General features: G+C 50.9%; 1 protein-coding gene and 1 long non-coding RNA gene across 3 annotated transcripts in view; one reads left to right on the plus strand and one right to left on the minus strand.

Annotated features, from left to right (window-relative positions):
* RSPO4 (R-spondin 4) overlaps positions 1-13,525 on the plus strand; it is a 33,887-nt gene extending 20,362 nt beyond the window's left edge. The window contains exons 2-5 of the mRNA XM_032462021.1: positions 4,752-4,940; positions 5,540-5,680; positions 8,145-8,330; positions 11,738-13,525. Coding sequence (XP_032317912.1) covers positions 4,752-4,940; positions 5,540-5,680; positions 8,145-8,330; positions 11,738-11,841 — 620 coding nt within the window. The 3' untranslated portion in view covers positions 11,842-13,525. The remainder of the gene's footprint in view (positions 1-4,751; positions 4,941-5,539; positions 5,681-8,144; positions 8,331-11,737) is intronic.
* A 3,976-nt stretch (positions 13,526-17,501) lies between these two features.
* On the minus strand, positions 17,502-22,870 carry LOC116657987. Of its 2 annotated transcripts, none has more exons than XR_004313190.1 (3): positions 22,580-22,870; positions 19,707-19,900; positions 17,502-17,983 (listed from the first exon to the last, which is right to left on the minus strand). It is a non-coding gene; the product is annotated as an uncharacterized LOC116657987 (long non-coding RNA). The 2 variants fall into 2 exon arrangements; XR_004313189.1 differs by having other exon boundaries at positions 19,707-22,338.

Here is a 22,870-nt window from a genome sequence, read left to right on the forward strand (position 1 = left end):
AGAAAAACTAAACTGCCCTTCACCCAAGACCAAAGCTGCCTCCTCGTGCCTCTGCCCTGAGCCCTTCCCATGCCGAGGGTGAAAGGCCATCTCCCTGGAGATGGTGGTTGGTGTTGTCCTCCATCAATGCCTCTGGCCTCCGTCTGCTCACCTGTGAAAGGGGAGGAGGGTCCAAATGTGGGTTGACAATCCCACCGTGGGTTGTGACAGTGAGGAGACAGGAAAGGAATTTACATTTATGGAGAAGCACCTACTACGTGCCAGGCACTTGCTGCTTTGTTTGAACACCCCTCATAACAATGCCCGTGGGAGCAGGAGTTGCTGCCACAGTTTTTCAGATGGGAAAACTCAGACCCACAGAGATGAAGGGACTTGTCTAAGGTCACTCTCTATGGGTGATCGAGCCAGGATTTGAGCCTGGATACCTGCACCATAACACACATCCTTAGATATGAGGGCAGAAAACAGTATAATGACAGGAGCATCCATTTATCTGCTGCCAGACTCTAAGCTAAGAGTTCTCCATGTACTGTCTCCTTTCATCATAACAACACTGCAACGTAAGTGTTTTCACCCCCTTTTACAGCTAGAATAACTGAGGTCCAGAGAGTTAAAGTACTTTGCATGTGATCACTCAGCTGCTGCCCAAAGTTCATAACCATTGAGCCCTTAGCACTGGACCTCACACAGAGTAACTCAGTAACTATTTGTTGAATGAATGGAGGGATGGATGAATGGATCGCTCAACCCTGGGCTAATGCACATGCTGAGAGTTGTTATAAGCCTGCATCCCTTTGTAAACTGCCAAGCCTGATGTGATAAATTCCATAGTCATTCTCCATAAAATGGACATCCAAGTCTCAACTTATCCCTTGGGTGCTTGGGGAAAGACAAAGTGACTCAGATGTCATTCCAAGCCCCTCCAGCTGCTGGAGCAACACATGGCCATACTTTTTTGGCTAACTGGCATTTTGACTCGGGGAGGATGGCCTTGATTATGGGAGATAGTTGTTAAGGGAAGTCACATGGGGTGTCATGCCCTCTGATGCCCGAAGAAAACTTGGGGAAGTTGAGATCAGAGCTCAAATACTTTCAGTTAGAAACGTGCATCAGAGTTGAGAGAAGGCGGCAACGAAGGCCAGCGTCAGGCTGAGGTGTGGAAGGAGTCGGGGTTTTCAAAGTGTGCTCTCTAGAACCCCAGGGCCCCATGGCGTGGCGCGGTGGTCAGGCTAGGTGGGCCATGCTTACTCCCCTCGGTCTTGCTGAAGCAGGGCTGCTCCATCCCAATCTGTTGGGCTTCACCTATCTGGTGAGCTCCATCATTTTGATTGTCAGCTTACAGGAGAGTGCGCTCAAGTGGACAAGTGACTTTCTTTGGAGCTATGGGGAGAGCCAAGCCTCTGGGGACTGAAACCTGGGCTTGGACGATGGTCAGAAACTCTTATCTGACCACCTGAGGCCAGTGAGGTTGCTTTTTTCTCTCTCTGCATCTGATTTGTTTCTTTTTTTCTCTCTGCTTCTGTATTAGCCAGGAGGCTTGGTTGCAAGTGACAAAAATCTACTCAAAGTGGCTTGAGAACAGAAGAGACTTTATGGACTCTCCAGGGTGTGGCCTCCATTGCCCACCAGCTCTGGTCTACATCTTCCCAAATCCAAAAGGGGTGTACACACACACACACGCACGCGCAATCCTAAGACTAGGTCTTGTTGAAACACGTGCCTGTGTCTGACCCGATCCCTGTAGTCAAGGGCATCTGATGCTCTGATTGCCCAAGTCCAGGTTAAATGCATCTGGATGGAGATGGCTCCACATGAACCTCAAAGTCAGAGACTGGGCCTCTGTTATCAAAGAGAGCAGCCGCAGACGCTAGTGCCCACCAAAGCTTCTCACATATGTGTACCAGAACAGGCTGCTCTGCCCTCCTGCAAATGGAGGTCAAGAAGTCAGCCGAGACCATTGTCTGTCAGCCCACAGTCAAAATTCTCAGGACAGATGGTCTAACTGGCCCAGCCTGGATGAGCTGTCAGTCCCTGGTTCAGTCTGCCCACCATTGGCTAGGGGACAGAGTCATGCAGCACAGCATGGATGCAGGGTCTGGTTCTCAGGGAAAGAAGATTGTGAGCAGAGAAGACACTACCAAAACTGCATTTATTTTGGGCTTGTTTAAATGCACATTCCTGGGCCCAGACACTTTATAAGCCTCCCTGGGGATTCTAATGCACAATCAAGTTTAAGAATAATCAAGTTTGGATCTTTCTAAAGCAGCATCGAAAATGCCACTTGTCATCACTTATTATTCATAAAATTAGCATTCAAGTCTCTACATCTAGGAGCTTGGGGTGGTGGAGCATTGCTCTTTCTAATTGAGTTACAGAGATGTGATGGAAAGCCTGAGTGAGGCCATCAGAATCAGGAAAAGTCAGAGGTGTCATTACAACATATAGGCACTAGAGGGCCCCCTACCAACTGCCGGGACCAAAAATGCAGCAGGAGGCAGAGCCTGCTGCTCTCTTCAAAGACCTGGTGATGAATGATGCTGGTTGAGACGCATGCCATGTGCGCACATGCGTGCGTGCGTGTGTGTGTGTGTGTGCGCTCACGCACACACACACACACACAGATGAGGCTTCTTGCTGTTTGGCTGCCTGACCTTGGGGAAGCCTCCACCTCTTCTGGCCTCAGGGTCCCTAGTGAAGCTACAGGGGTTGGGATTGAGTGATCCCTAAGCTCTTCCGATAGACAGTGGTTAGTAAGAGTTTTGCTTTGTCACCATCCTGTGTTGCTATTACAGTCATGTCTGTGGACTTAAGCCCTCCCACCAGGCTGTGAGGTCCTAGAACGGCAGGGCCACATGTGGCTCACCCCTGTGACCCCAAGCTCCACCAGACACAGAGGAGGCCCTGAGCAAATGCACCAAGAGGGCAGCGTGGGACCGACTGTCATGGGTCCCTGCCCCCACTGATTCTGCTGAACACTGGGTGTGACATTTCACCTCTTTGAGTCTCTGTTTCCTCAGCTGCAAAATGGGCAACAACACGCATGCCCATGTCAGGCTGTGAATCTCAGTCCACAAACTCAGTTTTTAAGAAACACCATTTTGTATTTCTGTAATTGAACATAATTTCTAATTTGAACTCCTATCCTGCCAGGTGGCAGAGATCATATCAAATTAATCGAGGGTCTCTTTGCCCTTTGCTAGTTGGGTCCCTTCTCAGGGCCAGAGGGCTTATATAGTGCCAAGGCACTGAGGAGGGACCCACCTGCGAGGCTGAAGACCGGACATCAACAGTCATTACCATGTAGTCCTTGTATCTGTCAGAAAGCTCCAGAAGCCTAAACTAGAGGGACGACATTTTCCTCCCTCTCATGTAAAGGAATCTGCAGTAGAGAGCCAAGCCAGTGTCTCTCTGTCAGATCTCTCTGCCCATGCATCTTCGGAGGGCCCAGCCATCAAGTCTGCAATCCCCCAGGTGTTAGGGAGAAGGGGAGGAGAAAAGTGCGGCCCTTCCCCTGAAGTGTAGTTCCTGGGTGTGGCAAGGACACGCCTACTTAAAGCCCATTGGTCAGAAATTAGACACGTGGCCACATACAGCTGCAAAGGAGCCTGGGAAATGTAGTCTCTATTCTCCACGACGGGAATTCTGCTAAAAATCAGGCTCCTATTACTGAAGAGGAGGGGGAGATTGGACATAGGGGACTACTAGCATAGTGATCAGGGGCACAGGGCTCCACCGCTCTCAGAATTTCTGTCAGAATGCAAGACCTCAGCTGGAGGATGGGCCTGGGCTCGGGGACAGGAGCTGGGAAGAGTAGGAGTAGGAAGAACCGGGTCCTCTCTCCTTGCTCCTGCCCTGCAGGACAGGATTGAGGCTAAACTCTCTTCGTTAAATATTTTTTTATCGTGAAGTATTTCAGGCTTACAGTCAAGAATTTAAAAAAAAAATCTAATGAATATTTGTATACTTGCCAGCCAAGACTTCTATCAAGTCTTACTGTTTTTGTATTTGCTTCAGATTTTAAGAAATGAAATGTTACAGGTATAAGTGAAGCCCTCAGTCTTCTTCTCCAGCTCTTTCCCACTTCTCGCCTCAGAGGTGCCACCATCCTGAATTCAGTGTTTATCAGTCCCTTGTATGTCTTTTACTCTTAATACAAATGTATGTACCATAAACGTTAACGGAGTATTGTTTTGCAAGTTTTTTGAACTTAATATAAATGGTTTCTTACTATGTGATTCGTTGCGCAACTTGAGTTTTTGCTCTCACCATTGTCTTTGAGATATAGCCATGGTGACAACTGTGACTCTACCCCAGTCATTTATCACGGCTGGGTCATAGATATACCATATGGCTGTGGTATATATGACTATCTATTCTGTTGATAGATGGTTAAGCTTTTTCTATTGTTTGCCTATCAAATGCTGCTGCAATAACCATCTTTGCATATGGCTCTTGTGCACATACACAAGAGTTTCTCTAAGCCAGTGGTTCCCAAAGTGTGATCCCTGGACCAACACCATCAGCATCACGCCCCTGACCTTTAAGCTTTCTAGAGGTTGCACACATTGCTTTACCTTATATCCTACTGGCCAGATTTTGGTCACATGACCATATCTAGTTGCCTGGGAAATGTAGTCATTTGTTTGGGTGACTTGATCATCATCCCAATGAGACAGTCTAAGCTGTTCACATATGTGGTTTGACTCTCTCTCTCTCCCTTTCCCCACCCTCCATCCTGCTCTGGCTGGCAGTGGGCACTGGTCTAGGGGGCAACTGCACAGGCTGTGTCATCTGCTCAGAGGAGAACGGCTGCTCCACCTGCCAGCAGAAGCTCTTCCTGTTCATCCGCCGGGAAGGCATCCGCCAGTATGGCAAGTGTGTGCATGACTGTCCCCCAGGCTACTATGGCGTCCGCGGCCAGGAGGTCAACAGGTGCAAAAGTACGTGGCCCCTCCCTTGTCCTGTGCTGGCACTGCGTTCCTGAGCACCTCCAGGCCCACATCCCACCTCTCACCGAGGGGAAGCAGTATATGCCTGAGCCTAGACTCTGAGATACTTGCTTGGATTCAGCCTGGCTCTGAAGTCCTAAGCAAGTCAGTGTCCCCTCTGGGCTCAGCACTAATAAAACAGGGAAACTTCACCCTAGTTTGCTGTGTGGCCTTTGACATGTTACTTACCCTCTCTGGGCCTAGCTTAGTGGGAAGAAGAGTCCTAACTCCCAGCTCTCTTTTTCACTGTGACCTGGAACAAATAATGACTATCTCTGAGCTTTGTTGAAAATGGAGTAGGGAGTCCTAACTCCCAGCCCAGATTTACTGTGTGACTTCAGGCAAGTTACTTGCCCTCTCCGAGCCTCAGCTCAAATGAGAAAGGGAGTTCTTGAACGCAGCCCTGTTTGACCCTCGACAAGTCTGGGCTTCAGTGTGTCCTTTGCTACAGAGCTTGGGGCTGCTCAGAGGCCCTCCCCCCTCAGGCAGTCCCAGATGATCCCCTCCCTGGGCAGCCACCCTCACCAGGGGGGGCCCTGGCTGTATTACAGAATGTGGGGCCACCTGTGAGAGCTGCTTCAGCCAAGACTTCTGCATCCAGTGCAAGAGGCAGTTTTACCTGTACAAAGGGAAGTGTCTGCCCACCTGTCCGCCGGGTACCGTGGCCCAGCAGAGCACACGCGAGTGCCAGGGTGAGTGGGGGCCTGCTTGCCCTGCCCCCATCTCCTCCCTCTCTGGAGCAGGGGCTGGTGAAAGGTGTCAGGAGACCCGGAAGAAATCATAGTAAAATGTCACATGGTGATGGGAAGCCCAACACCATGTCAGGTACACAGAGGAACCTTCAATACACTAGACCCGTCAGAAGTACCATTATTATGATTACTATTACTACCAACACTGACATCATTATTATTGCAAAGGGAGGCAGCAGAGCACAGAAGGGCACTGATTTTAGAATAAGACCTGGGTTCAACTGCTAGCTCTACAATTCACCCATTTGTGACCTTGAGCAAGTCACTTAAGCTCTTTGTCCCTCAGTTTCTCCAAATGTTAAAAAAAAAATTACACTAGAACAGAGAACCTACTTCATGGGGAGGGTTGTTATGAGGGTTAAATTAATTAATACAATTTATAGTACTTAATACAATAACTAGCACACAGTAAGTGTTCCGTACATGTCATTATTATCACACGTCATATTAGCTGTCATTATTATTACTGCTCTGTTTTTCGCCACTCCTTTTCAGACTCCTATGTGAGCTCCTCTTCTGTGATCTGTCCTTACATGAGGCTGTCCCACAGTGTTCTCACCTGAATCACATATCTCTGCCCACACATTCTCTCTGGGCTCATGTTCACGGTCATTTTAAAATCTGATAGCTCCTGACTAGATGTCCTCAGCTGCATTCATCCATGAGCAGCAGACTCACATCCTCACCTGCCCTGTGGATGCCTCCTTCCCTCCCTCCTCATCCCCGCCCTGGTGCTTCCTCTGGGCTTCCTCCATCAGTAGTCAGCTCCACAACCCACAGGCTAGCCATGCTGGAGACATGGGCATCCCTGTTGACTTTTCTCTCTCATCCTACATCCAATCCAATCTACTCATTCATTCACTCAAGAAGTATTTACTAGAACGTCTAAGCACCAGGAAACTTCCAAGTTGCTGGGGACACATTAGTGAACAAAAGAGATAAAGACTCTGCTCTTGTAGATGTGACATTTTAGTGGGGAGACAGGAGAGACACACAAGAATAAAGATGTTAGATGGCAAAAGGAACTTTGAGGGAGAATGAAGCAGAATAAAGCTCCCAAACCTACCCCAACCCTTCCTCTCCCTTCTCCCTGACCCACCCCCAAACTTCCCTTTCTCCTAACCTCCCGTGCCTTCTGGGATCTTAGCCACAGCCTCTTGCCTATCTACCTGCTTCCGGTCTTACTGCCTCCAGCCCATGAAGACGCTCATCCCAGAAGCCAGAGTGATTATTTCAACATGACAATCTGATGAGGTTTCTCTTCTGTTCAAGGCCCTTCAGTGGCTCCCATGGTCCTCAGGTAGAGCCTTCCCTGGCTGTGGGCAGTCTGGTCCCCATCTGCCAGCCTCCTCCACACTCCTATCTTTTTTTTTTTCCTCCCCCATGTAAGTTCATGTTCCAACTTTCCCAGCAGAGAGCAGAGCTGTCCTGGGATTTTGCTGGAATTATTCCTTCCACTTGGAGCCCTTCTCCCTCCTGGCCCTCCCTGAGCATGGCTAACCCACCCACCCGCAGTCCCCCGTCAGCCTTGTCCCTGCCACACCTGGGCACCCAGCACAGCCTGTGGCAGCGCTGGGTGCTGAGCCTTTGCTTCCCAAATCAGTGCATCTAGAAGAAGCACCACTGTTCTCAAGTCTGCAGACTCGGTTTCTGGGCCTAATGAGATCGTATACACTTGTTCTGTTGTGTGAGCTCCTTCTCTGTTCCCTGGGCAATCCCCTTACCTGCTCTAAGCCTCAGTGTCCTAATCTGCAAAATGGGGGTAGTAAGAGCTGCCCTATTCTCTGCCTACCTTTCAGGAACTCTTAAAAGAATCAAAGGTGAGAGAATACTATATATATTAAATATTTTTAAAAATTATTCCCTGCTGAGACCTTTTACATCCATGACTTCATTCTTCCTCACAACAGCATGACATAGCTTCCACCTCCTACCGCTGATCAAAGGCACACGATCAAGTTCAGAACCCAGGTCCTGGCTCTGAGGGCCTCCCAGCTGACCTTGTAGCCTCATCTCCTGCTCCCCCCTCCCAAACCCTCACTCTGCCCCCACTCTAGCTTCCCTGTCCCTCGAACAGGATAGCTGTCCCTCGAATAGGATAGCTGGGCCCCCGGGGCTGTGCATCCCTGCCTGAAATGCACTTCCTTCCTGTCTTCACCTGATGAATTCCTCTCTCCCTTTCACTCCTACATTGTCTCCTCCGGGAAGCCTTCCCTGCCTGTGCTTGTTTTAGTACAGCTCTCATCCGAAGCTCTCATAAGTAACTATTTAAACATCTCCCCTCTGCTCCTTGTAATAGCCAGTGAGGTATCTTCAGGGACCTGAACCCCTCAGACCCTGCCCCTGATCTGAAGGACCCTCACTGCCAGCTGACCCAATCTGTCTGTCTCTCTCCACCCCACAGAGGAGTGTGAGCTGGGCCCCTGGGGCAGCTGGAGCCCCTGTACACACAATGGGAAGACCTGCGGCTCGGCCTGGGGCCTGGAGACCCGTGTCCGAGAGGCCAGCCGGGCCGGGCAGGAGGAGGCAGCCACCTGCCAGGTGCTGTCCGAGTCAAGGAAATGTCCCATCCGGAGGCCCTGCCCAGGAGGTGAGCACCAGGCTGGGCACCCGGGGCAGCCGTGGGCAGAGCCCAGAGTGACTCTGCGTGGTCAAAACACGCTGTCCTCACAAATAGTCCCCGTGAGTCTGCTTGAAAGCCCCACGAGCTACACCTTCTTGTGGACTGAGCGTTGCCCTTCCCGATGTCCCCCTTGCCAGGGCCAGTCCCAGACCCTTGGGAAAATCAAGCTTGTCCTTCCCACCAGGAGTACTCGACCCTTTCAGACTGACCTCCTTTAATAAAGGACTTGGGACGCCCTCTTTACACTCTGAAATGAAAGTCACAGATGTGACCCACTTGCACTGGTCATATTTTTTAAAAATTAGTATAATGCCTAACTGTAATATAAAAGAGAAACAAAAGAAATTTTATCACCGCAGCGCTTGGGTCCAGCCCACCAGAGAGTACTGAGTGAGGCAGGAACCCAGTGAAGGTGGCAGCCATCCCCGGCCAGGGCCTCACACCCGGCTGCCATCAGACACATGATTTCCTAAATGGTGACCAACTCTTGGTAAAATCCAACAAAACTGTCTGTGACCTCTTGACTGACACCACGCTGGCAGCTCTAGAATGTTCAGTGAGTGTTCACAAACACTTGGCACTCACACATAAGATGGCGTTTGGCTCTGAGGCAGCAGACTTCTCAGCTATGTGAGGCTGGGGCAGCCTGAGAGACCTGGGAGGGATGGGGCCTTCTTCCTGGGGCACTGTCCCATGTGGCACCCCCAACCTCTGTCCACTGAATGCCCCTGGGGTCCCACTCATTGTGACAACAAAGATCCCCGAACAGAGTTCCAAGATACCCCCCGGGGCTGTTAGGAAGCCCTGCTTTAAATAGAACAGAGGCTTCAGAGTGTGGTAGCTAAGATGTAAACAGTGAGTAGTGATCATATGCAATTAGCTAATGTTAACTGTGCACCTACTATGCACGGGGAATTGTGCACCTACTACGCACAGGGAACCGTGCTAATTCTCTACATTCATTAAGTCATTTAATCGGCACGATGACACTGTGAGGTTAGTATTGTTATTATTCCAGTTTTACAGATAAGGCGATTGAGGCCCAGAGAGGTTGAGCCACTTGCCCAAGGATTACACAGCTAGGGAAGCTGGACCTGGAACTCAAAACTAGGTCTGCGTGCAAGGAAGAACCAATAGTCACGCTAGACGTGAGGGCCCGGGAGCCAGGTCACCTGGGGCACACGGCTGGGACATGATGGAGCCAGGACTTGAACCCAGGGGCACCCTGGTTTCAGAAGGACTTGTGGTGCCTGGATTGGAAGTGCAGGTAACAGAGAAGGGAGGCCTCTGGGGGTCATGGTGGGCATTTGGGGACAGAGGATGAGTTTGAGTTGGGACCAGAGAAACTAAGAGACCCCAGACTGGGGGAAGCACCCACACCACACAGACACTTGTTACTCTGGCCACACTTCTCTCAGAGATGATGGCTGATCGGCTGTGGAGGGACTGAGAGAGGAAAGCTCTTCCCCTAGATGATGATGAGGATGGGGACGGGGATAATAATAACAATAATAATAGTAATAATAACAACTGAAGCAAACATTCATAAAACGCTTACCATGTGCTGGGCAGGCACTGTGCTAAGTGCTTTGTAATTTCAACTCCTTTAATCCTTACAGCACCCCTGCTGTGGGTTTCCTGCATCACCTGGGCCTCAGGTTAAATGCCTCCTCCTCAGGGAGCCTTCCATGAGCTTTCCCCAACCAAGAGTCACTTTCCATCACATCACATCACAGCACTACGTCTTCCTGAGATGATCACGCACATGTTGTGTTTGCTTGTTTAGAGGCTGTCTTCCTCTCTAGAGTGCGACCTCCAATGAGAGGAAGCTCTTTGCCTTGTTCACAGCTGCCTCTCTAGTGCCCAGAACAAGGCCTGGCATACAGCAGGTCTCCAGTCAACACCTGCTGGATGAGAGGGTGGGAGTGTGGATGGAGGGTGGGTGGGAAGTTAGGTGGGTGGGTAGAGGGCCAATATCGGGCAGGCATAGGGAAGAGTGGGAACCCAAAGCCTCTCACCCCACTTCCCACCTTCATAGCTGGCAAGGACCCCCCAGGCAGCCCCCACACCCTGTCACCCAGATGCTGTCCTCACCTTAGAGTGGGAGCCCCAGAAGTGGGCAGCCTGGTCTCAGGGGATGACCCTGAGTCTGCCCTGAGGAGGGAGGAGCCCTGAGTCCGGGGAGACAGGCACACAGTTGACACTCAATAAATAAGATCCCCTCCCCTCCCACCTCCCAGCTCTCTGAGACCTTGAGAAGTGGTTCCCTGAGCCTCAGTTTCCTCATGTTCAAGTGGGCACACAGCTCCTGTTGAGGAAAGTGTGGAGCTGAACGATGCATGAAAATGACCTGGGTGTGGAGACACATTGTCAACCAGAAATTTAGGGCTGGCCTTGCTCCCAGCCACACCTTCGTCTTCTCACCTGTTGATAATAATGATGACAACGACTGGGCAGAGCACTCCAGCCAGGCCAAGGGCACAGCCAGCGCAAACATACAGAGGCAGCGTGGACCTCTGCCATGTGGGAGGAACAGTGAGGAAGCCAGTGACGGGGGCGGGGTAGGCGGGGGTGGGGGAGAGGGGCACAGGCCACAGAGATGACAGAGTCTTTTCCTCCAAGTGAGATGGGAGTCACTTGAAAGTGATGCCCTGAACTACAGCCCAGGCCGTGTCACTGAGTAAGCAAAGCCCCTCCTGGGCTTCAGTTACCTCACCTGAGAAGTGGGACTGGATCAGGTGTTTGTGTTAGAAACTCAGTCCCGCTCCGCGTGGGTGGGGGACAATGGGGGTCAGGATCCCAAGTCAGGCCTGGGGTTTGCATCCAGTCCCCACTGGGAACTGGGTGAGGTGATGGTGTTCCATGGGGTCTGCCTCCTGCTGTCAGCAGGGTGACTTGCCTGGGGCAATGGGAGCCGCAGCTGGCAGCGGGGGCTTTAGCTGAGCGCTGCTGTCACTGTTGTGGTTTTGAGGGCAGAGCTGGACCCGGAGCTCAGTGGGGAGGCTTGTGCGGGGACCCAGGTAAATGGTGTCGAGTCTCCAGCCAAAAGCCCAGTAGACCTTGCAGTGAGTGCAATTGGGAGGGACATGGATGCCCCGGAGGGGCCACCCTCAGTCCCAGCTAGGGACCCCACGTGGACCTCCAGCCTGGCAGGGCAGGGGTCCAGCACAGGCGGCTGTCAGCAAGTCAGCGCCCTCCTCACCCCCTAAGGAACTGAGAGAAGAATCGGGTTGGGGTTAAGGGATGCTGCTGTCCCAGCTCCGGAAAGGAGCGATGGTCAGCACCCCAACATCCTTCTGAGCCCCACGTCAGGACCGAGGGGCCCCCTGGGGCCTAACTGGCCTCAGCAACAATGCCCTGCGCTCTCGTTGCAGAGAGAAACCCCAACCAGAAGAAGGGCCGGAGAGAGCGGCGCCCGCGCAAGGAGCGGAAGCAGGACGGCCAGGGGGAGCGCAGGCCCCACCGGCCGCCCGCCTAGGAGCCCAGCCCGAAGCCAGCCCGGGGCGCCAGCCGCCTTGTTTTCTTTCTCATCCCTTCACTTTCTTGCCGCTCCTGCTCCTCTTTTCTCTTTCTCTCTGTCTTCCCCACCCCTCCTCTCTTTTTTCTGTCAAGCTACCTTTCTTTTCTTTTTTTCTCCTTTGTTGCCTGTATTTCTTCCACCTCTTTCTCCCTCCTCCCTCCCCTTTCTCTTCTTTCTCACCTTCCTTTTACCTTTTTCTTTCCTCCTGTTTTCCTTCTGTTCTTCACTGTGTCCCCCCCAACCCCTCCACACACACTGATAGACACCAACTCCTGTGCACGCTCCCCACCACCGCCCGTCCCGTGGCTCTCTCTGTCTCCTCCTTAAAGAAAGCAAACATCTTTTTTTTCTAGGCCTTTTTCTGACCCCGCCCTGATCCCATCTTGACAGAGAAGGTGTTTCTAAGAGCAGGGCCCAGGCCACAGCCCAGGCAGGCTTGTCCTGCTTCTGCTCCTGGGGGGACCCCAGACCCGGAGCTGTGGGTGCCTCCTGCTCTGGCCAATCCCTGGAGACATGTCCACAGCCCTCAGCCACCAGGTCCCATAGGGACCCCCTGGAAGAGGCTCCGAGAGCCTCCTGATGCCCAGAGACTTTTCCCCAGCTGGCGTGGAGGAGCTGTCGTGGGGCCTCTGGCTGGACAGCCAGCCCCATGCCTGCCTGGACAGCCAGCCCCATGCCTGCCTGCGGCGCAGAGTCCACCCTCCCAGAAGCTGCCTGCTGCCCCCTCAGCACCCACCCTCTCACAGTTCCCCGACCCCTGCTTCCTGAGCCCATGGTACACCCATGTCCTATGGGGACCCAAGCACTGTACCAGGTGGGGCTGTCATCCCTGGGGGAATTGGGAGCTCATCCTAGAAGAGGCCATGGAATGCTGGAAGAGCTTTGAGATGATCTAAGCCACTCCATTCCCCCAGCCAGGCCCCTCCTGCCCATTGTCCCTCTGGGAAAACAGGCCTGAGAAGGGACTTGCCTAAGGTCACAGCAGGAACCCAAGTGCTGTGCTTTCTGCCTTTGGGTGGCACTGCTCAGCACACCCATATCTAAGAGGAGATTTTGGGGGCCTTTGGGGAGGTGAGAAAGGAAGTGGTCGGGTCAGGAGCAGGGGAGGAGTCCCCCCACTTACCCACAGCACTGACCCCTGAGCACGTGGACTCACCGGGACACCCGCCCGCCCACCCCCCCCCCCCAGCAGGAAGAGCAGTCTCTCCCTGCCTGTCACTCCACCATCAAGGTACCCCTGCTTCCTTTGCTCGCCTGACTCCCCAGGAAGCAATGTTCCTGATTTGCATTAGCATCCCCTGCAGCCACAGCCAGGAGCAGGAAGAGTCTGAGACCCCAGGGGTCCAGGGTGGCCCGGGGAAGGGGGTGTCACCAGGCTGGAGGACAGGCTAAAGGTGATGAAATAGCATGTCCTCACCCAAGACAGTGCCCACTCTCTGGCCTCCCTCTGCCTGGAACATGAGGATCCCGCAGCACTGCTTCCCAAGAGGATCTTGGGGGGCCTACCCTCCAAGGCCCACCTCACTCTCACCCTGCCCTCACCTCCCAGAGGACAGCTAGCGCCTCTCGCCAGGCCAGGCCAGGCCACCAGCTTCCCTTCTGCAAGTTTGTGCCTCTGATGTGCTCTATTGTTTCAAGACACCCCCCCCCTTTTTTAATAAAGAGAAAAGAAAAAAGAAACTCACAAATGCTTCTTGGGCATCAGGCGGGTGTTACAAAACCACAAGGCTGATGAGTTTGAAGTAGCCGAATCTAAACCACACGGAGTGGTTTTTGCTGGAATGCCTGGGGCCCAGAGGACTAGCATGTGGCAGGGGCTGAGCAGTGAGGGCAGGGAAGAGGTGAGAGTGAGACTTGGGACCTCAGACCCTCCAGGCCCCTTGAAAGAAGGAAGCTTGCCTGGAGGCAGAAGAGAGCAACGCTGTGATCCCCCCACTCCTGTGCCTCTTGAGATCCCAGAAGTGAACCCCAGGAACCCTCCTGTGCTCTGTATGACATGTCTGAGTGGCCAGGGACACCTAGGAGGTGTGACAATCCCACGGAGCCATCTAAACACCCTGGGGTGCTGGTGAGAGGGGTCTCAGCACTGGGAGGCACAGGTTCAAGTCCCAGCCCATCTTCAGCAGTCTGTGGGGTCAAGACCAAACCATTTCCTCTTTCTGGACCTCCATTCCCCCATTTGATGGATGAAGAGGTGGCCTGACTGAATTAAATCCATTGCCCAAAACCTGGATGGCCCAACAGCATCCTCTGGGTGCTTCTTAAAAATTCAGATTTCAGGGCCCCACCCAGACTTACTAATTGTTAACAAATTTAGGAGTAGACAATGAGAGCAAACATTCATTCCAAGATGAGATGGAAGGAGAAGTTGGCTCTCCAATGACCAGTCCCAGAGCACTGGGGTCTAAATTTCAGGGGGCTGCAGATCTGATTCTGACCTCAAGGCTCAACAGTCTGAATCTACAGAGTTTATATTCTATACAGGGTTTTCTGATAGGATTCAAATTCTAGGATGCTGAATGTTCCAAATTCCACGATTCTAAGAGACCAAGATAGGAGTGGAAAGTTCTAGTCTTGCAATCCCCTGGCCGTGTTCTTCCCCTCAGAGGGTCTGGTCCTCTGTTCTCAACTGGGGGCTTTGGTCAAGGTTGTTTTTTTGTTTTGTTTTGTTTTTGAAATTTTTTCAAATTAGGAGATAAAGTTTCTTCAGGGCCTAAACCCTGCCTATAACCTTTGGATCTCCGACATTTCTCTGTTCTCAGCTCCTAATCTCTACCAACCCAGCCTCTCCCACATTCCCCTGGGGATTTAGGCCCCTTAATGGGAAGAAGACCCTCCCAGGTAACCAGATCTTACAGATTAAGCTCAGAGAGAAGCTCAGAAACTGGCCAGGGTCACCCCGCAAAAGCAGAGCACAGGGGGAGGTTCCACTGCGATGCTGTTCCAGTGGGAGAGAATAACCGCTTAGCCCAAGTTTAGGAGCTCCTGCCTGACCCCTCCAGCACCATACTCCAGCTAGGCCCCCTAAGGCCCTCTCCCCAGGAGGACTCTCAGTTGGCCTGGGCTCGCTCTGCGCCTGCCTGACCCTGTACGACAATGCCTGTCATACCCACATTCTATCACTAGAGGGCGCCACCCAACCAGGAACAGGCTTGTATCTGAGGAATAACAGTTGTGACGGTGGCTTTGGCTGAGAGGCATTCACAGCAGCACAAAGAAGGTCATACCTCAGAGGTCTAGGGCCCAGGCCCTTTTTTGCTCAGAGGGGAAATCGACTCAAGGGGGGACCCCAGGCCAACATCCCACAACCCGTCTCCATAACGGTGGCAGTTCTGGTCCTCCTGCGAAAATGTGCGGGGCCCTCACCCCCCACTCCTGGAGCGGGCTACGTGTCTCCAGTTCCACTTAGACGAAAACCATCGTGTATGGCCCTTGTGATGCAGGAAATTTGCATTCTTATCATAACAAAATAATAGTAATTATGATAATGATGACTAACAATAAGACTGTCTTACCAGTACTGAGCACCTACTATGTGCCACACACTGCTGAGTGCTTTAGGGGCAATATCTCATTTTCTTTGCTCCTCAGTGGAGATGGTAATGACCCCCATTTTTCTGACTGCCTCCTATCTGGGCCCATTTTCACATCCTTTCTCTCCTGCCACTTTCACAGCAACCCTGCAAGCCGCTGACTTGTAGAAGAGCAAACTGAAGCTCAGGTTAAAGTCATTCAAAATTCATTGATTTCAGCTCTTCATTCATCCATTCACTAAATATGCCTGCTGTGTGCCTGGGACTATGCTGGCTGCTGGTGACAAGGGACCCAGTCTTGTGGACAAGTACAGACAAGGGTGTGATAAGGACCCCTCCCACACACAGGGTACAGGATTTAGGAGGAGGGGCAGCAAATCCGCCTACAGCCTATGGGGACCAAGGAGCTCCACTCCCAGGGCCAAAGAGCCAGGCTGGGAAGTGATGAATGAGGAGGTGCTAAGGAGATGGGTGGGGTGGGTCCCAGCTCGAGGAAACAGCAAGTGCAGAGAGGCCTGGAGAGGAAGCTGCTCATGAGGGTACCAAGCCCAGAATTTCTAAGCCTCCCAGACTGTCAGACCCTAAACATAGGAATGCAGCCCTGGGTCTGCTGGCTTCCCGTCCTGTCCTCCATGACTCCCAGCCTCACCCACAGAAGTGCTTTTCCATTCAACCTGACATCCATGAGGCGAAATAGATTATCCAGCCAGACCTGCCACTAAAGAAGCCATCTCTGGAGTGAGTCCTCCAGTCCTGGCCTTTCCAGTCCCAGCTGTAGAGTCTTCCTGGCCAAGGCCACAGTAGAGTTAAGCTGGCCCCATGCTGCCCTGCCTGGACTCCTGATCCTCAGAACTCAATAATAAAATAATAAAATAAGGTTGGGCAGGTTTTCATAGCAATAAACAAAAACAGAGGTCAGTGCACCTTTCCTAGGGTGGAGGGGCAGACAGCAAGGCCCCAAATCTCATTTCTACCTTTGACCAGCTATGTGCCCTTAGGCAAGATCCTGTACCTCCCTCTGTGCCTCGGTTTCCCCATCTGTAAAAAGGGAAAATAAGAGATCCCTCCTGTTGTTACTGTGAGGTTTAAACAAGTTAATATATGAGCAAGGATTGTATACACAGTAAGTGCTCAATAAAAGTTTTAAATTACATATATTTCCTGTATTTATTCAACAAATATTTCTTACACAGTAAGTCTGAGCCAGGAACTGGGCTAGACACTTAACATTAAAAACTTCATCCTCCCTAGAGCCCTCTGAAGTAGATTTGTTATTCCTGTTTTTACAGACAAGGAATCTGAGGCTCAGAAAATAAGTCATTGAATGGGAATTCAAAATTTTGCCCTCAACCAGGCAGGCACTTCTGGCACATGCACGCATGAAGGCACACCTGACTCAGCATTGCTCCCTCACAGAAAAAATATTCACCCACAATAGGAATTCCAAAAAGGTCTTACACACACTGAAAAAGGTGGTCAACCTGAGTCTCATTAAATGACAACAAAATCACACAGAGCTACTATTTTTCACCTATCTGATTGGCAAAGAGCCAGAATTCCAAACCACAGGGCCTTGGCTAGGCTGTGGGTGGCCCTCTGGTGCTGTCCCCTACCTTCCTCAGGGGAGGACACGGCCCAGCCTCTACAGAAGGCAAGCTGACGACATCTATCAAAGTTACAGTGCATGTGTCCCCTAACCTAGCAACCCATTTCTAGGGATTTATCCTCTAATTAGCCTGGCTCACCTGCAAAGTGACAAGTGTACAGGGTACACGGCTCTTCCCTGTATATACTGTACTCCCATAGCTCGCAGGGACCTCCACGGAGCTGAGAAATCTCAGGAAGCGGGTGGCGAACTGATGTGGAGCAATCCCGAGATGCACTGTTACGTGGGAACAGCCAGCAGCACCACGGTGTGCAAGTGCATGGGGGGTGGGGTTCAAGTGCATGGAGGATGGGGTTCAAGTGCATGGAAGGGAGACTTGCTTTCTCTTTTGTTCCTTTGGACTTTTCAGACAATATATATACATGACCAAATCAGGGATACATGACCAAATCCAAAAATTAAAAAGGAAATACATTGGAGACATTTTTCAAACAGGTCTTTAAATACCCTTGATAAAGATTCAAATGGCTTTGGACATAAATTCCAAAATAAAGCGTTTTTCAGAGAGTGTCTTGGAGACATGTCCTTGAGCTCAGGGAGGGAGGACCCATCTTTTACCTCCAAGTGTGGGCGCCCCAGCCACCTGTCAAAGAGCGAAGGGCCAGCTTTTGAAGTGAGTCCCCGCACGCCATCCCAAGACAAGCTTCTCTTTGTCCCTGCAGGTTCCGTTTCCACTCCTTGTGCAAACTTGGTGTGAAATTCTGCTGAGGCTTCGTTCAGACGCCAGGATTCAGGGGTAAATTGTGCCTGGGCTCACCGGGTTCCCTGATCCACTCCGAAGTGGGAATGATAGAACATACCAGCAAGTCACGCAGACGCGGGTGCACATCCCAGCTCCGCGCCCAACAAGCTGCATGACCTTGGGTGTGTGACTTTGCCCACTGAGCCTCCCTTTCCACAGCTGCAAATAAAGCCAAAGCAATAACACTGATTTCCAGGGTGGTGGAGAATGAAACGATATCAGGTGTGTAAAGCCCTGGCCAATACTATCTATCCTTCAGCATACACGCCCCTCCTCCAGGAAGCCTTCCTTGATCTACCTCTTCCCCAATCGGAAGTCTCCTTCCTCTTGTGACTGTATTCTCCTCCCCTCCTTCCATACCCTGGGAGGGGCCTGAGTCCTATAACTGTCTTGGCCACAAGAGGGCAGCACTGCCCAGGGAGCCAGAGGTGCAAGGCCCCACATCCAGGGCGGGTGTCTGGAGGTAACTTGGGCTCAATCTACAAAGCTGACGGTGTGTTAGCACCGCGCTGAGTACCCTGCCCACTTTAGCTCCTTAGAGGAAGGCGATGCTGTGTCCGCCCTTCCATCATGCCTATTTTATCTTCTTTTTCTTTCTTTTTTTTTTTTTACAATGTGTGTGCCAAGAAATTTGAGTTAATCATTATTCATTATGTTTCTGCAAACCCCACTCTTGCTTTATTTAATTTAGTTTCCTTCTTGATACTCCCGCCCTTCCTCTTCCCCTCCCACCCAGGCAGTCACTCTCAGGAGTCTAGTCTGTGTCCTGGGTTATGGTGATCCTGTGAACCAAGCTGGGATGTTTTGTGGGCTTGTGTGGTTTTTTATTTACAGAAATGGCCTCATGCTACAGATTTCCTATCTCTTTTTCCCCCTCATTCACCTGGTCACATGGCCCCTGCTCCCCTGCGGCTCACTCACCCTGGCATCAGACATGGGTTCTCGTTGACTGTTCCCTTCCTGACACCTCATCACAGGAGAGTGGCCCATCGCCTCCTAGGGTCCCCTCCTGGGCCAGTGGGAGAATCTCTCTGGGCTTTACACACAGGAGGAGGGTGGCTGGGTCACTCCTGCTTGCTATCCCTAGGTGCTGCACCAGTTCAAATGCCAGCAGAGCACAGAATTCCCATCTCCCACACCTTTGCTAACACTTGATCATTCCTACTTCCTAATTTTTGCCGGTCCAGTGGGTGTTGGTAGAGAGGGCGTGCCTCTTCACTGTTTAACCTGTATTTTTTTGATGACTGCTAAGGTTTACGAGCATCTATTCACACGCTTGTTTGCTACATTCTCCCCCATTTTACAGGTGATACAATTGAGGCTCAGGTCCCCATGTAGTAGAAGATGGAGCCCTACCCTTGGGCCACCTCTCTAACAAGGGCAATAATGCATCCATCACTCATTCAGTCAATGAATATTTGCTGGTTCCTTCATGATCTTGGGGGACTGTGGTGGGAGGTAATGGCTAGGTTAACCCAACAACAGGCAAGGGGAGAAGTGGCGAGGACCGAGGAGCCTGCCCAAAGTGGGGGTGGGGGTGGTCCTCACTGCTGGATGGGCCGGGACAGGTGGAAGGGCAGCAGGAGGGATCTGGGGATGGCCAACCTGCTCACTGACATTGACAAACACAGAGGAGGCAGTGGGAGGCCAGGAGCCCCTGGGAATGAAGAACAATATTCATCCCTTGTTGGAATTTATTATTGTCAAAAGTATTTCTGATAAAAAAACAAATTTCCTGCCTTTGTGTTTTGACAAACAGATATTCATGCAACCACCACCACAGTCGTGATCTAGAACAGTTCCATCACCCCCAGAAAGTTCTTTCCTGCCCCTTTTCAGTTAATCTCCTCCCCCCTCACCCCACAGCCCCGGCAACACTAACCGGCTGTTCTCTCTCCATATGGTTTGCCTTTTCCAGAAGGTCATGGACGTGGAATCATACAGTACGTTGCTTTTTGAGTCTGGCTTCTTTCACCCCACATCTTGCCTTTGAGATTCATCCGTATTTTTGCTTGTATCAATAGTGCATTCCTTTTTGTGGGCCAAGTAGTATTCTATTATTTATCCATTCACCTGCTGGAGGACAATTGTTTCCAGTTTTTAGTGATTATTCAAAAAGCTGCTATCAACATTTGTGTATGTTTTTTCACAATTTTAATTTCTCTTGGGTAGACATCTGGGAGTGGGATTGCCGGGTCATATGGTAAGTGCAGATTTAATTTTATAAGAAATTGCCAAATTGTTTTCCCAAGTTCCAGCTGCTGTAGGCGCTCACCAGCACTTGGCATCAGCAGTGTTTTCATACCGATGCTAATAGGTGCCTAGCGGTATCTCACTGTGGTTTTCGTTTGCATTTCCCTGATGGCTGATAATGTTCAGTATCTTTTCATATGCTTACTTGCCATCAATATCTTTGTTTTGGTGGAGTATCCTTTAAAATCTTTGGCCTAGTTTTTATTGCATTATTTGTTCTCTTATTATTGAGTTATGCAAACACTTTATGTATATTCTGGATATAAGTCTTCTATCAGATGTAACTTTTACAAATATTTTCTCCCAATCCATAACTTGTCTTCATTTTCGTAAAATTTCTATTAGAAGAGAAGAAGTTTTTAACTTCAATTAAGTCAAACTTATCATTTTTTTTCTTTTCTGATTCATACTTTTTGTGTCTTGTCTGAAAAATCTTTGCCTAACCCCAGGTAACAAAGATTTTTCTCCTACTTTTTGTTTGGATGTTTTATGGGTTTAGGTTTCACATTTAGATCTATGGCCCATTTCAAGTTCATTGTTGTGTTTGCTGCAAGGTAGAGGATAAAATAAAATTTGTTTACATGTGGATATAGAATGCAATTTTACTTCTAGGAAAATATCCTACTTATATCCTTCCACAAATATCTAAAATGGATATTCATTGCCATTGCAAGCTTGATTGAAAAAGTAAAACATTGGTGCCCATCACTTGAAGACTGGTTAAGTCCACATTGACACATCCATGCACTGAAAACAGTACACAGACACAGGGCTGGCACTGTACAGCTGTAGTGGTTGTGCACTGCTGGGATCCATTCTGATTTGTCAGTGTCTGTGCGGAAGAGTTGTGAGTTGTTTTGAAGCTCACCCTGGTCAGGCATCAAAAGGAATGAGGTGATCTTCCTGGAGACATGTAGAAAGACCTCTAAAGGGTGTTTTCAATAACAGAAGAACAGTACGGAGTAGTGTGTGAAGTCTGCCGTCACTGGGTAAAAAAATTCCTCTGTATTTCCTTACGTGTGCAAAAAATATCTCTGGCAGATTCAGAAGAAATTGGTGATGGGGTTGCTTTGGGGAAGGAGGGTCTCTGGGTGTCTGGAGGTTGAGGTGGGAGAGAAACATCTTTCACTATGTCCACTTCCTTTTGTACCTTTGAAATTTTGTATTCTGGATATGAATACATTCAGAAACTAAATATGAATAGAAAATAAAAACCAAACACAAAAGGCCTCCTTCTCCTGGGGTGCCTGGTCTGGAAGATTTTGCCCCAGATGCACAGCCCTCCACAGTTTGGGAAAACCTCTCATGCTTCTCCTTAGGATTCCCGGCACACAACAGCTCTGCCAGGCCAGTGTTGGAGAATGCCTGTTTCTCAGAGGGAGAAACTGAGGCTCTGAGCAGGACCAACTTTCTTGAGGTCACCTAGCCCAAACCAAGGTACCTTGTCAGGTATCTACCAGGACCAGAGGGGCTGAGAGCCAGGGAAGAGGTCCGCAGTCTTGCCCCGCAGGGACCCAGAACGAGTCACTTAAGGTACTGCTGAGAGCAGAGCCCATCTGGAAGCTATCGCCACCCCCCACCCCGGGCAGCAGACGGGGAGTGGGCGGGGCCCCAACTCTGTGCATCTGTTCCTCATCAAGGCTCGTGCCCTGGACTGGGCTCCAGCCCTGGAAATCCCATTTCCCAGCAGGGGTGGGCCACCCTCACACCAGCTACCCTCCCCACTGGGACCTGAAATAGGGTCCTGAGAGCAGCAAGAGGTGAGTATCCAGTTTGGGGCTACATGTCCCTTTACCTCTCAGAGCTTCATGTTCCCCTAGTTGTAAGGATGAAATAAACCAGTTCGTACATACTGTACTATAGGTGCCCAAGTAATACATCAGCAGCTAATGGGCCCAGCACTGTTTTAAGCACCAAGTATGTACTGACTCATCCACAACAATCATCTGAACTAGATGCTCCTGTGAGCTTGGCCTTTCTGATGACCTAGCTGAGGCTCAGAGATGTTGAATAACTCACCCAAAGTAACACAGCCAGCAAGGGGCATAGCTAGGATTCAAATCATGGGCCATCTGACTTCAGAACCCAACTCTAAACTGCTCCCTACACTACTTATGGGGACCCAAACCTCTTCCCCACTGGCCCCCAATTCCTGTGGGTGCCTGTAATGGTGTCCCCTGAGATGCAGACAAACACTGGTCTCAGCTGGTGTCGGCTGGCATCAACAGCATGGCCATGAGAGGATGTCGACCTCCAGTCACCTTGAAGGGAACAAGAAAACAAGAGAGGCAGGACGCTGGGGACTGCCAGGGTGGAGGAGAAGGGGCAACAGGCACCTACTGGCACGGGCTAGGGGAGTGAGTGTGCAAGTCTGGAGCGGCCTGCTGGGGAGATGGGATTTGATGGTAACCCCCACATAAAGAGCATGTCAGCCTTGAATCCAGCAGTCTGCTTTAGAGAAATGATGCCCACGCGGATAAAGAGTCACGAATGAAAGCTTACCCTGTGGCCCCGTCACAAGTAGAAAGAACTGGGCTGCAGCCCGGAGGTCCACCAGGGGCACTGGCCCCACTGACGGCGGCCCAGCCACACTGCGGCAACTACGCAGTGATGGCAAAGCCTGACGCAGGGCTCCTGCGCTGACGGGGCTCCGTCCAGACCGGGCGCCGCCGGGAGAGCGATGTGCGTACAGAGCGCGTGGGGGCAGGAAGGCGGCCACGAGCAGACGCAGACGGACGGGACACAATTTTAACTCTTTGCTTCACAGCCTCCTAGAACTTCTTTCACTGAATC

The sequence above is a fragment of the Camelus ferus genome, chromosome 19 (assembly GCF_009834535.1).
Source record: "Camelus ferus isolate YT-003-E chromosome 19, BCGSAC_Cfer_1.0, whole genome shotgun sequence".
Lineage (NCBI taxonomy): Eukaryota > Metazoa > Chordata > Mammalia > Artiodactyla > Camelidae > Camelus > Camelus ferus.